Source organism: Euwallacea similis, chromosome 10 (assembly GCF_039881205.1).
Source record: "Euwallacea similis isolate ESF13 chromosome 10, ESF131.1, whole genome shotgun sequence".
NCBI classification, from domain to species: Eukaryota; Metazoa; Arthropoda; class Insecta; order Coleoptera; family Curculionidae; genus Euwallacea; species Euwallacea similis.
In genome coordinates, this window is record NC_089618.1 from 4,279,050 (window position 1) to 4,294,263 (window position 15,214).

At 41.4% G+C, this 15,214-nt stretch overlaps 1 protein-coding gene across 3 annotated transcripts; it reads right to left on the reverse strand.

Moving 5' to 3' along the window:
* Positions 1–970: 970 nt before the first annotated feature.
* Positions 971–12,373, reverse strand: LOC136411493 (uncharacterized). 3 transcript variants are annotated; one of them, XM_066394083.1, is made up of 13 exons: positions 12,185–12,373; positions 9,936–10,139; positions 6,062–6,670; positions 5,921–6,007; positions 3,722–3,874; positions 3,496–3,672; positions 3,260–3,439; positions 3,023–3,202; positions 2,829–2,971; positions 2,665–2,779; positions 2,391–2,574; positions 2,122–2,319; positions 1,567–1,698 (listed from the first exon to the last, which is right to left on the reverse strand). In XM_066394083.1, exons 1-12 carry the CDS (start codon positions 12,288–12,290, stop codon positions 2,151–2,153), a joined length of 2,307 nt encoding a protein of 768 aa, XP_066250180.1. In that variant the 5' UTR covers positions 12,291–12,373; the 3' UTR covers positions 1,567–1,698; positions 2,122–2,150. The 3 variants fall into 3 exon arrangements, with proteins under 3 accessions (XP_066250179.1, XP_066250178.1, XP_066250180.1); XM_066394082.1 differs by lacking the exon at positions 2,122–2,319 and having other exon boundaries at positions 971–1,698; positions 12,185–12,372; XM_066394081.1 differs by lacking the exon at positions 2,122–2,319 and having other exon boundaries at positions 971–1,698; positions 2,829–3,202; positions 12,185–12,372.
* Between the last annotated feature and the right edge of the window lie 2,841 nt (positions 12,374–15,214).

Sequence of the window (15,214 nt, forward strand, 5' to 3'; positions counted from 1 at the left end):
CTGCAGTTTTATTTAATTATGTATAAACAAATATTTGAATTTAGTTGAATTTTTAAGTCATTGTTTGAAAAAAGGTAGAGGTTTCATGGGATTTTCTGTGTAATGGTGAATGCGCAAGGTTAATGTCTCTGAAGTCTGTCAAAACTGGAGGATTTCGCCCTCGGCCTACTGGATGGCACTTACTACCTATTCGACCAATTACAATTGGTGATTCTTGTAAACAAAAGAAAAACGCAGTTCTCGGACGCGCGTCATTATCGCTCTTCAACCCTTTCAGTTTTCTGAAAAATTTCTACGGAAATTTGTGTCGGTGTTAGTTAATTTTTCATGCAAAAGCCGAAGAGAGGTTTGCTCCACCTTGAGAGGTAAGTTTAATGTTAATAGAACATGGTTTTGGAAGTGTAATTCGGGTTTCCTGTGCATACGCGCGAAGCCACTCAAGGTAACCAACCTCATAGCTCTCTTCTCTGATATTTTTCTTGCTGAGAGGGTGTTTAAGGTTGTAAATAACTATTAATTTATACGTTAAATTTGAGCTTATGGTTGTTATTAAGCAGAAATTACTTTAAAAATTAAAGAACGTTACCAAAGATACCGGGAAACTTTACTCCTATAGTTGGCTACCCTGATGTAGCTATTTTTGGCTGGAAAGTTTATGAGCTGAAAAATAGTACAATATTAAAGAATTCTCAATAATTTGTCCATGAAAATCAGACGTTAAAACGTAGTCGTAAAATTTCCAATTTTTGCCTTAAAATTAGTCGGGTTCTTCGACCGTTTGAGCGCAAAGATCGTTGTACGCTGGGGGAGAGTTTTCGCACAGTTATGTGAAGAATTTTTGGGATTTATTTTAATTTTTGCAAATGGCCATTGAGTTCATTTTTTCGATATCGATATTGGCTACTTTGATCATTGATGTCGGTACGGCATGGAGACGGACATTGAATAAATATAAAAAATAAACGATAAATAAATTTATATTATTTAATAACTTATTTAAGCAATATTACTTATACCTAAATAAACACTCACTCTTAACAATTTGTTTTTTACATCGGGTTTAACCTATACACACAACTGAATAATGGTTGCTACAGTGAAGTATAAAGGCTCTTTCGGGCCAAAAACGAAAGTGCCCTTCCTGTCGAATGGCACGCTATTTCACGCCCTTAGAGCAGGTATTGCACTAAAACCAAAGTGAAGTGCGACAACCAGATAATATGTGGACTAATAATAATTCATTCATCAGTATTTTTATGTACACATCCCAGCGGGTAACGCGAACTAAAACCTACGGGAACCGTTCATTCCTCGAACTGCACCGTAATCACCATGCACGGCTGTCAATATTTCTTAGGCGGCGCCCTCGTGTGGTGGTGATGATGGTGGTGCCGCTTCTTCTCCCCTCCTTTGGAACCATACCCCTCGTTGACCACCATTTCCGAAGTGTCCCTATGCCGTTCAGCCCCGTCCCTGCCCCTGTAGGGTTCGTCCATGGTCTCCTTCCTGCGTAAAGGAGAATGGTTGCTGGATTTGAGGCCCGACCGCGAACCTGCAGACTCATGGAGGTTCTCCCATGCTTGCCGGTAGTAGCGATTCAAGCCTCCGTTCCGGGATTCGGAGCTGGAGGAATCGAAAGAGGCGACGGTGTTGCAGTCCGGGGATGCGCGATGTCGATAATGTTTGGCACTTTGATTCCTGCGAATGTATGGTGTAAAACTTTCCAAATTGGGAAAAATATTTGAAATTTGTGGGCCCCTTTGTCGTATCGATTATGTAATTCTTGAGAGTTTAGTTGAAACTGGGGTGCTTTTAAGTGTGGGGCGAAGCGTCTTATAAATAGAGCATGCAGTGCGGGTGCCAGAAGAGTTAGGCAAGTTCCTTGTTCCCATGCAGGAGGAGCTAAATTCGGCTTGCAATCATTTTAATTTGGAAAAATCCCACGGTAAAGGGATGTTGAATGCAAATGCAAGTCGCAATCAAGGGGCCAAAACCAATAGCTCCCCTGTGATGATTCTCTTTAAAGAATGTAGAACGGGAAGTACACTTCAGACTCAGGACTTTAAAAGTTACAGGGGAGTCATGGTCTCTATCGCCAAAACCTCCCCATTATCGGCTTACGTGATGTAATAAATGGCACTCATTTCGTATCACATCGGGTTACTAAAGTAGCCGGCTCGATGCGACCTGTAACTGCGGCTGAACTCCCTCCTCCCGATCTGCTGATCGGGAAACGGGAGAGCCAGCAGTGTGTACCACCTGGAGGGCATCGCGCTGGGAGAGGGGAGACGGTGGGAGGAACGTCTCGAAGCACCCGCACTGCTCCAGCAACAATATGACGAATTAAACATATTCGCTCATCCCCCCCAAAGTGCATTATTGGCTCTTACCTTCTGACTAGGATCACTACGGTGGTGATGATGGCTGCTAGAAATATGAAAGCCCCGAAGGCTCCTAGGGCTATGATGGCGCCGACGTTCAGCCGGGCCCCGAACGGCTCTCGGCGGTCTCCGTCCACTGAGAGAGGCACATTCACGTTGGGGCCTTCCCCGTGCTGGACGTTATTTGATGAACCTGCAGAGGAGAGATGTGACGGTTGGATAAACGAGGTAACAACTCCAGTGAGAATGAGTAATGAAGAAACTTCATCCAAACATCACTTACCGGCAATTTCATTATCCTGAGGATGCCCCGCAATAATAATCGAAGGCTTCTTAGAAGTGGTAATAGTGGTCGAGGCAGTTTTGCCAGAAACCGGCTTCCTGGCCCTTGTGGTTACCTAAAAATCGTCAATAAACTTCATGAGCTACCTTTGCCAATAATGGTACCTTCGTTACATCATTGACAGCTTTAATGGTCGTCGGAGACGGCCTTGAGGTCTTGCCTCGAGTCCTGCTGGTAATGGTCGTGGTCGGGGTGGATGGTTGCGTAATCACCGGTTGGGTTGTTGAAGTCAAACCGCTATTATTCTCTGAAAAGCCTAATATGGAAAAATAGGTTGAAGTAATAATTGATGAGGTACCTTCACAAGATGGGGGCAAAGCGTCGTATTGACCATTAGCCAGACACTTAAGGGTGACCGGTCCTACTAGGTTGAAGCCTTGGTTGCATTTATAGGTGACCACCGATCCGAAAACGGTATCATTGCTTTGAATTTCCACAACTCCGTTTGCAATTTCCTGAGGGAAATCGCACTGGACAGCTGCAATGTGGAGTGGTTTTCATTAATTTTCTTTGGGGGTTTGATTAGTTAACGTACGTTCGCATCTTGGCGGAGGTCCGTTCCACTTCTGGTCAATATCGCAGGCTAGTTGGGCGCGACCAATCATCTCATATCCTTCGAAGCATGAGTACACAACTCGGCTTAAATACCCCACTGAATCGTTAACCAGAGAATACTCGCCATTGGCAATATCAGCTGGGAAACCACATTGAATCCCTATTGATATGACGCAATTCTTATGTTTGGTATAAATTAGTGAGGTAAATGCATACGTTTACATACTGGGGGGAATTCATTATAAAAACCAGTCTCTAGACAAGTCCTCATCGAAGGCCCTACTAGCAAGTGACCTTCATCGCAGGTATACTCGACCACTGAGCCCACGTTAAAGTCCGGCGCCAACATGGTGGAATTGGGGGGTTGTTCAGGACGTCCGCAGGCCTTGGGCTCTGAAATTTTAATTCTGAAAAGGCTAAAACAATAAAGGAAGACACCTACGATGTTGGCAGATATAATTGAGTCTCATGGTACAGTCGGTATCCGACCAGAGCCAACCTTTAGTACCATCAAATCTGGCACAGTTGCCACTACCGACTGGTAAATTCCAGAAAGATACAGACACTTCGTCTCCTTTGAGCCACTGCCATCCACCTGAAAACGTGTTTTTTTGAATGAAAATAGCAGTAAATTGGCAGGAAATGTTTAGTAGGTATTTCGAGCGCAATTGTTCCAACCGAATGACAGCTCTCTACAGAGTGTCCCATTTAACTTGACAAACTGGAATATCTGGACAAATACACATCAGATTTAAATAAAATTTATTAATCTCAAAGGGAGACATCCGATGACACCAAACACCACCTCCCACTTACACCCCCGTGGGCGGGGGCGGGGGTAACTTTGGAATCTTAAATGGGAACCTATATTTCTTATGGCAGATTCAAATTCTGTGAATGAAAATACGTGAAATTTGTCTGAAACTTTTTTTTCGATTCGCGATAGATGGCGCTGTAATTGGAAAAATAATTTTTCGGGAAGAAAAACCTCACCTTTCATCATTCGATCAAAGTAAATGCTCGAAATGATGACCCTCAACTTCAATACATTTATTAACTCGTACTGTAAATACTTGCACGCATCTTAAAAGCATGTCGGGTGTGATTGCGGCACAAGCATCCCTTATCCGTTGCTTCATATTTTCACGAGCGGTAGGAACTTCTTTATAAACAATATGTTTCAGATGTCCCCATAAAAAAAAATCAGGTGATGTAAGATCGGGCGATCTAGCTGGCCAATTCACTGTACCTGGTCTTCCAATCCATCGATTAAAATAAATCCGATTTAACACTTCACGTGCTCGCAATGAATAATGTGCCGGGCAGCCATCGTGTTGAAACCACATAGTTTGACGCAATTCAAGGCTCAAGTCTTCGAGTAATTCTAGCAATTCGTTTTCAAGCAGATTTTCGTATTTTTCTCCATTCAAAGTTTCTTCAATAAAATATGGACCGATAAGTTTATCACCAATTATTCCACACCAGACTTTAACCGACCAAGGATTCTGATGGTTAACTTGTCGTATCCAGTGTGGGTTCTCTATGCTCCAATCATGCATGTTATGACGATTAACTTCACCGTGATTCGTAAAAGTCGACTCATCTGAGAACAGTACACATGCAAAGAAGTTCGGATTGATTTCTATTTTGTGGGCTGCTCATTGAGAAAACGTTAATCGATGTTGAAAATCATCACCATACAATTCTTGATGTAAAGACACGTGATAAGGGTTGAATTTATGTAGCTTCAACATTGTCCAAACACTCATACGACAAATTCCTGATTGAAGAGATATTTCGCGTGTGCTGTAATGTGGATTATGAGCCACGGCAGCTAACACTGCTATTTGATTATTTTGTCCAGAAATAGTATGTGGTCGCGTTCCTTTTTTCTGCTCTACACTCCCGTCAATGGAAAATTTTTCTATTGCGCGAACAAAAGAGGACCGTGATCGTACTTTACTTGGAAAACGTTCAGCATAAAAATTAACCGCGACGTCGAAATTTCTTCCATTTTCGCCATAAATGAAGACCATTTCAATTTTCTCACTTAGACTTAAATATTCCATTTCGAATAGCTTGATAATTTTCCTTTACTAGTCTTAAAACAAATAATTAAATGAAAAAAAAATAAAACATAAACATAAACAAATAATATCAATATTTACGTTTCTATTTACATTTAATTTTATGTGTATCTTTTCTTCCCGAAAAATTATTTTTCCGATTACAGCACTATCTATCGCGAATCAAAAAAAAAGGTTTCAGACAAATTTCACGTATTTTGAGTCACAGAATTTGAATCTGATATAAAAAATATAGGTTCCTATTTAAGATTCCAAGGTTACCCCACCCCCGCCCACGGGGGTGTAAGTAGGGGGTGGTGTTTGGTGTCATCGGATGTCTCCCTTTGAGACTAATAAATTTCATTTGAACCTTTTTTAATCCGATGTGTATTTATCCAGATATTCTAGTTTGTGAAGTTAAATGGGACACCCTGTATATTGGCAATAGAAAAATATGGTCCACTATGTACCTACGTTCGAAATTGAGGGAACTTCAATTCAATTTTACTCGATATTTCACGCTTAAATTATTTTTTTCTTTCATTTGGTCATCGACAGTTTAATTTCACAATTACCTATTTGCTGATCTCTGACAGCCCCCATCCAATACTGCCCGTGAGAATCACTCCTGTGCCGCCTCCACAGCTCCCAACTGACAAAACCTGCAAAAATATCTTCAATAAGCTCTAACCCTAATGCCACTCAGGCCTATCAACCTTGCAAAGCTGGATTGCTCTCGTCCACCAAAGTGCCTCCTCTGCTCCTGCAGAACTGCAGTGCCTCCCTGAAAGTCATGGGGTTCCTATTGTAGAATACGTAGCACTTTCCGTTGTACGTGGCAGTGCTACCGGGGGGCTGATCCCGGAATTGTGGGCACCTCTCAATGGGCAAAGCCTGGTCTGTGTAAACAAACGCCTCGCAGATAGACAATTGGTTGTTGGTGGGCACTTCTAAATGGACGCTCACGAACGCCCCTGGCATGGGAGGGTTGCAAGGTAGAAACAGGGGCTGGCCCTCCTCGAGAAACCCGGTAAATCGGTTGCAGATGGGGTTGGTGCCCAAGTCAGGCCGGTTATTGCCCACTCGGACAACGATGGTGGCGGCCTTGGAACCGCAGCAGGGCTTGCCGAAGTCCAGACGGACCAATTGGACCATGTAGGGTTCGAGGAGGTTGACGTACCACCACGGCATCTTTTCGGATTTGGTCAAGGTGCAGGTTTCGGAGTTGAAGAAGGCGCTGGTACTTCCATCTATGGCCTTTTGGGGGATGCCTCCAGAATCGGTGGAGACTTGCATGGGGGCTTTTCCAGCGGCCACATTTAGAACTGACGAATAGGGGAATTTTTAACAATTTCAGCTTCTTAAAGATTTTAGAATTTTTAATGCCGGTGTCTCAATGGCCTCCACAGTAATTTTTTACTATGTAGTAAATGTCTTGAATCACATGCTGATTAATAAAATCGAATAAAATTTTCTCTTTTTCAATACCGCAGTCATGGTCGAAGGTGACCCAGATTCCACGGACATTCGCGGTGAATACAGCTTAAGGCCACCAAACATTTGATGAGATTTTATCGAACTATTAAAGCCTACACCCTTATACAACTGTCTAATTGACATTAAGATAAGGAATTTACATGGTTTAGCACTTAGCTAAAATTGCCAATTTCAAGTTTATACAAAAGTGCCACGATGACACACATTCGATACTTGGCACTCTTAATACACCGGCCACAAATGAACTTATTCGTGGTCGTACAGGTACCGCATTACGAGCAAGGCCAAGGTTGAAATGGTACCTGACACTAGGTCGAGGATACCGCAGGTTCTTCACATCTCATTGCAATTCACATACAAACGGTTAAATCAACATCATAACGGCCTGGTACCTAAATATACGAGTGCGGCGTCGGGAATTTTGTTTTATTAGCGTGTCCTCGGTAAGTGGTATGTTAAAATAAGCAAATACTTGCCGAGTCAATTGTGCCGGACATATCTTTGAGGTAAATGCCATATGGCTGGCAATAAGGCAAAATACAAAAAATACAGTTGGGAATGCGTAATTTATAGTCATTAGCATGGTTGTAGACGGTCGTTTATTATTTTCAAATTAATAGCAACAGTATCGGGTACTTTCACCGTTTTATTGATGTTGGACGGGTCGGGATACAATCCTGATTTTGCCACGCAAGTAAACTCTATAGAGGTGATGTTTCAGACACTTGAAGAATTATCTTGGAATTCTTCAGAACGTTCGGAGTTTCAAGAAAATTCTACAAAAATCATGGCGAAAACTTCCAATGAGTCCCGAGGAAAAGTCCGAAAACTCTCAGGATTTCAGGAAGCCTGGGAAAACCCCCAAAGCACTCTCAGATGTCCCAGAATTCTTCAGAGTAAGTGATCCTTTTCCGACGTTTTTGTAAGTTCTTTCGAAAAGAAATTAACCTTTGACATGAAAATTTTTGCAAGGGATCACTGTTTTTAAAAAGGAAAGCGAAACGGTGTGTTGCCTTTTTTCCTTACTTTAGGTAACCCATTATTGACTTTGAATAGCAGTTTTTATCGAATTCCCTTAAAAAATTAGCCTTCTATGTTCATCCCATTGGAGTGAGATAGGATCATTTTCTTGGATCTATCTCTTTAGCTCATGTCTAGTACTCCTTCGATAATGGTAGGAGTGATCTACAATGTTGAGTCAAAACAGGGCACACATACTTGCATTACTTGACACTGCTACTCCTAAGTTTCCAGGCAGCTACATAATAGCGCAACTAGACAAACGGCAGAAAAGTATATAATCATCGGCTATTAAACTAAATAATTGCCATCACATTTGCAATACTGTAGGTTTCTATAGCTCCAGCCGCATTGAATGCGTTCTTTATTATCGCCCGTTACCTGCGCAATCAAAGAATGATACAATCACGACGTCATTACTTCTTGGAGATGTGCCGAATCTGATGGTTCGGATGGCACACTTAACCCACATTATTGTCGTCCGACACAACTGTTTACATGTCTCAGATTTTTGCATTTGTTGTGAGAAACTTCTGTATTTCCATATGGGCCTGGAGTGCAAATTGTTGTTTTATACACCTACAGTACTTGATTGTTTTAAATTGAATAGCGATGTAAGTTGATGTTCGCATGACCGACAAATTATGAACGGTTTAATGTTGTAAATATAATCAAAAGCGGATCACTTTCTATATTTATTTCTGTCAAAAACTTTCCTTTCCTCGCCGCCGTCGTAATCGTTCCATCAAGTGAGTAAAATTGCTTGGCGATTCATTTTCCCCCAATCAACTACTTAATTTTATTTATTAATTTACCGTGTTAATCGCTTAATTCTCGCAATTTAAATCGTACGTGTCAGATTTCACTTTTCAATCAGCGTCGATCAAAATTTGATATGAATCAGAAGTGCCTCGGTAAAATGTCAATACAGCGGTGAAACGGCAACACAGCGTTCGACTTTTGTTTTCAAAAACGGACGTCAATAGTTAACAATGAAGTAACATTTCAAGATGGCGTTAACTAGAATGAATAGAAGTAAAAATGGCCCTTAAGATATTTCTCGGTGCGTATTAGGTTTCATGGGCCATTCCAATGTGTTTTGAACTCACCGAGGGGGTGGTTTTCGTTCAAATGTTTAATTCAATGTGACGCCATATTTTAAGTACGAATGCAGCAACATAGAAATCATAGCTGTCGTTGATTAGAGCATTATTATTTGCAACAGTTCCGAAACAGCCGACATCTCGTTTGCCCAATAATTGCAATTATTCTATTTTTCAACAATAGCCGTGATTTGGCTGCGATTGCTTTTATGACGCCGTTATGGTTTTCCCAAGAATGCTTCCTGCACCACCGATACCTCATTGGAACGCAAATTTTGAGCTCTTTCCATAAATTAACAAACGTTCGCGCAACTAATTTTACCTGAAGATCTTGTTCTAATCGATCTTCATTTCATAAAGGTGTGTCTTGTTTTCTGCCTGCTCCAACGACAAGTACTCATGGCATAATTAATGGACGCCTACCTCGAAGTTTTGAAATGGGGGATGTCCAAAAAGAGATGCAAATAGAGTAGATTTCACTTCATCGTTTACGCTTATGTTGATGATTATTCAGCGATTTTGGACGATGAGTAAAGACATCATGAAAAGTTGGTCACTTGTAACGGAATGCGCCTGTAAAGTGGGTCGCGATGACTTTTGGCCGTTGCGGAACTGCCGTCTGCGCACGACTTAGTCCAATATTTGATTCTCTTGAGAAAAGTGCCAATTTGCAATGAAACAATCGATGGCCTGACAAAACCGAACCCTGGGAAGATGAGTAGTGTAATGTTTACTCCAAGTTCCAAATGGATAAATATCCTCGTTATTACTTAATACCACGCTCCAAATGACCTGCTGCACATGCAGCTAATCTAACATAGCATCTTTCCTTATACTTTCCGCGGATCGTTTCCATTTCTTTCTAGCGGTAGCAACGTTACTTCTGCATTCCTTTTAATGGTCGATGACCGTGGGTGCCCGCGTTTTCATATTACCGACAAAGGCGCACTTTCGTTTGGTTCCGACTTACCGCAAAATGGGATTCCCTCGGGTAACCACACGCCAGCCTCGCACACCCGCCTACTAGGGCCTAGCAGCTCGAACCCCCGCTCGCAGGTGTATGTCGCAATAGTACCCGAACTCAAGGTTTCGTCCGAAAATTCCACGTGGGAGTGGGCTGGGGCGCCGGGGAATTTGCAGGTTCCTGGTGGTAGGTCTTGGGCGGAAGCGAGACCTGGAACAATGGAAAATTGGGCCTAGTTAAAAATTGCACTTCGGTAAAAGTTTGTTCGTAGTAGCAACGTTGAGCGGGGCGTTAGTTTTTCAAGATGCGTACTTCAGACTTTGACAGAGATGGACGTGCATGTTTAGAAACAAATGATGATCCCAACGTTGCTGTTTCAATCTTAGCGCACTTCTAGTTAGAGTACACGAAGTGTATGTGTCAATTTTCTTGATTTATTAACACCATGAACTCCCATGTTATTAGTTTTGTATTCGCCTTGCCCCATGCCAATTTCTTAGTGTTTTCGAGACACTGGCGTGGCGCATTATGGCATTTTGGTGCCGGCAGTCCCGCCCAGGGTACTATGTTCCTTCGGAACTGGTAAGACCAGAAAAAAATGTCACTTTACACAACAAACATGGGTGCGCGACGCTCGGCACAAAAACGAAATTTTTTTGAGAATTTTCTAATTTTGGAAATTGACACATCGTGACACGCTAATGGCTTTTTGGAAATACCGTCCATTAATTGTCATCTAAAATCTACAACTTTCCCGTTTTATTCGAATAGCTAAAAAGTGATTTAGAAAATCAAATTGGCGTTGTCGTCAAATTTGAAATGATGAAGTTTTGGGGGAATCGGAAACGTTGATTTTATTATGTGTTAGATTTTCTGTCACATGGTCTGAATTGCCTGCAAAAATCTGATTTGATGGGAGACTCTCAAGACAAAATATCCATCAATAATTTCTACTTGACCGTCATGATGGTTCGGTCCCAACATAAAGCGATATACCAGACCCATGTTCATCAAATCTCATGTAAATAATAATTATAGACAGTTATCTGAAAGGAATGTTAAAAGGCAAAACCCCCTATTGTAGCCGGTTCTGGACAGGAATTTGAACCCATAAGATGATGAGCTTTGTACCTGAAAAAAGGATGCAATATGTCTGGTATGTGCGGTTTTGGGTTGCTCAACGAAAATTCTAAAGGTCCAGTGTTCCGAAGAAATCGTTTTTTCCTTCTATAGAGTTTAAATCAGGGTCAGTTCCGGTCTGCCGCAACTTCCCGAACTGATTGGTTGCACCTGTTAAGTTCAGGCACTTTTGTCGTGAAATAGGGCTTTGCATAATTTCGGTTCACGGCGAAATAGCGTGATACTAAAGACAATCCAACGGCAGCGGTAGCAAGGAAGAGCCTTTGCTCAACAGTAACTGGTGAACCTAAACGTTTCCACGAACGCATCTTGAAATGGATATTTAGGTGTAATGTGGCCTATAGATAATTATACCATGGGAATACACCACACGGTTATATACTGGGTCACTGGCACAAAGCGTACAAAGATAATTATATTCAAAGGAAGTGACAGCAAAGGCAACAGGCATGACGAAGTCCCCGGTCATACGCGCCAACAAGGGTTTAATCTAAACAAAGAATTTACGTAGTTTCAGACTTATCGATGATGAAGATCTACATTAATCTTCTGCTCTTCTTGGTAAGACTAATCAATCTAGTGGATGATCAGATTGACAACAAACCATTTATTTGCTCGCCAATAAGAACAACTGTATTTCTTCGTGCTCGGGTGGCGTAGCCAATGTTTCTGGAGTTCCCAACAAATATGAGTATGTGACGTCAAAATGACGTATATTTCTTAATCTTGCATACAGGGGAGCTAGGCCACTTTAACGTCGTCCCCTTAGGGGACATTCGCCTCCCTATATTTATTTACATATTTATTATACGTCAAAATGACGTGCTTATGCTGATGATGTTTGCAGAGCTGCACTCTCTATGAGTGACTTTTGCATCACTCTTTGTATGTTCAAATCTTCTCAGTACGTTTAAATCTCCTCATGAATAAATCATTAACTGTCCAGAAAAATGCGGAAATTAAGACCTGCTTTGAGCTTGCAGCCATCGACTTCTTAATAGTTCCGATAATTTCAAAAACCGTTCACAGCATTAGAAAAACCTGCAGCACACTCCGAGAAAGGATCGAAGCTAACGGCAAAAGCATCAATTAAGAGACTATACAAAATCACCTACTTTGAACCAGGAGCACTAATCCAATTAAAGTCCTACAGTGGCCCCTTTCGAGGGGCCCCCTTTTGAGCCACCTCATGTCACTCTTTTGAACACAACTTCGTTCCATTTAGCGAACGCTTTAAAATAACCGTCTTCGACTCCCGTTCTTCGCGCCTCGCTCGTTTCTTCCGAACTGAAGCACAAGCGGCTCCGCTCTAGTTTCTCGGCCCAAAGACACCTGATGACGTAGCGCAGGTGGAAGAAAGAGGAAGGAAGATTATTCGATCATTGTTAATACAAATAGGATTTTTTCGGGCGACTCGTGCGTTTGATTTGTCGAAAGTCGTGTGACAAGAGGTTGAAGAATTTGGATTATGGGCGTCACTAATGGACCCAAGGCGCATTTTTTGCCCATCGAATACGGCTTCGCTTTCGCTCTATTCACAACTGAGATTTGGGTGATGGTTCTCGAGAAGTACCGGTAAAAAATTAATTGACTTTTAGTTGCCACATTGCCTTAGATTAGTAATTATATTACTAGTGGCCTCACCCTCCTACATGGGTGGATTCAAATTGCGAGTCTGCAAAAGGCCTCCTGGTGCGTTCGCAGTTGTTATCGGCCGTGAGCCGAGTCCGCTGCTCAATAAAGTAAATGGAGGATGAACACTGTGAGTGACTTAATTCGAACCCAGGCAATAGCAACTCGATTTTAGCTGAAACGTGTCTAAGGGTTTTGAGGCTCCCTTGATTTGACTTCATTTCGTTAGCCTGAAGAAACCAAATTCTCCAATATTGCAATATTGCTCCTCTACTAGATAATATTTCTGGAAAACAGGGGCGTGCACGATTCTCAAAACTTTCCAAATTTATTAATGGTGAATTCGGACCACTGCATTAGTGCGACAATATGGCCGACTTTTTCCATTGTCTTTGTTTTCGTATCAGACTAGCGTAGGTAATGTTCGACGGTCATATTGCCGCACTGGTTGTTTTGCCATGAGCAAGAAAAAATATAGCACGAAAACTCGACTTGATTAATTTGTTGTTCAGCCCTGATTTCCCCATAAAACTGGGCTGCCTAATTACATTTATGAGCTATGAATATGTATGACGATCAGTGAGGTAGTTCGCGGTTTTCGTACAAATTACCGTGAGTGGTGAACAATGCCTTTTTCCTTGGAGTTCTCGTTTTTTAACCCCTTTTGGTGCAGCCCCGATTGGTTTCGTCTAACATTAAGTTGATCCTCTCAGAATTTCTATGTACGCGAAGATTCAAGAGGAACGATAAGCCTCGACGTTGCGAGAATGAACATTTTTGTACCTGCAAAATGCCATAAAATTAAACTTCTTGAGGGCATTTCAGCTAATGAAAGAGATTCGCAGAGGCGGTGCAAAAGTTTAAATATCCAGGGGCGCATCCAGTTGGAAATCATAACCGAGAAATTAGAACAAAATCATATTCAAACTGGCCGAAAGATTGCAAATCTGTAACATTCCAAGCGCGAAATTCACCTAAATGTCCTGATAAATAATTCAAATTTTTAGTGCTCTTTATTATTATTGAAAATTGTTATTTAAAACTTGTTGCGTGCCGCCATTTTCTGAAGTATTTGAAACACTTTCACCGAATGACTGATATGCACCGGATATTTACTACGGGAAAGTGTGAGCGAAAGATGCCAATAATAAACGGGTTCTCTTCGTCGAACAAAAGCGGGATCTGAGCCATCAGAACGGAGCCATATTGTAACGTGGGAACCCACAACGCCGAATGCTAATTTATAGATTAGCTACCGGCTTTGTTGCTTTTAATTATCATTGGGAAAATGCACAGACTTTTCCCTTCCATTTCATCTACTTTTTGCACTAAAAATACAAATAATCAAATATGTAACGAAACTCTTATTTAAAAACCACTTGCAGGTACCCTCATAAATCGCAGTAAAATATACCATCATGGTATAGTACTAGAGCACCATTACACCGCCTCATTAGTTACAATTATCTTAATCGTCTTGTGCTTTCTACACCAATGTAGATCGGATTTCTTATATAATTTCCTCATAACATTTCATTACCCTTAATAATTATTTGATTAAAGTCTTGCTGAGTGCTCGGCGATGGGTCAATGTCCATTGTTTCTCGAGAGCTGCCGATTTCTCTCACCTTAATCTTGAATTATTTCATTAAATGAGTAAAGTTATGCAAGTGCCTAATGAAAAATAAGCCATAAACAAATAAGCGTCGAGAGGAGGAACGAGAAGGAACAGTTAGGTGCAATTTTGGTACCGCACCGTAGTTTGTAGGTTCTTACGCCAAACACATGTTATTTTAGTGCCTAGGCGTAAGGATGCTCAACGTGATTGCTTATTGTTTTATAGGCGATAACAGTTGCTTTCTAACGAAGCGAAAAGAAATCTCTATATTGAAAAATCGCAAATTCTAAGCTATAATCACCTCCTAAAAGAAATGTATGTCCCATTTGACTACGAAGCTCTTCATGATACTGTTTCGCGGCCATAAACTGACTCATTATAGTCCTAGTATAATAAAGCAGGTGAGAATCCTGGGCAGCTGGCACATGTGCTAAAGTGACTATCGCGGTTTTTACCGAAGGACATAAATTTATTTTAATAACTGACAGATATTTTGGATTTTAATTAGGCACAAAGCGCTGTACGTAACGCGTGCGTAGTGAAGTTTTATTAGCCATTTATGAATTGACCCGTCTTATAGTCCTGATATTACGTACTCATTGTATAAGTGACGATTAAGTTCGTTCTGCAATAAGTCAGTTCCACAGCGAGCACGTATAGTGCTACCTGCTTTATTGTACTATAGGCCGTCAGTTCCTTTTCGATTTTCTTAGCACCGGTATATCAGCAGGAAATTGTAAACCAAAACCCAGATTTCGTGCTTGCTAGCTTATTAGAAATATTGTAATTAACCGCACTTAAATTGCCTTTCAGTTACGTTTGCAAATGGCGGCTTAAATTAAACGAAGTTCTAATCATTACTGAGTAATATTGGGCATTACCACGAGCTTCTCTT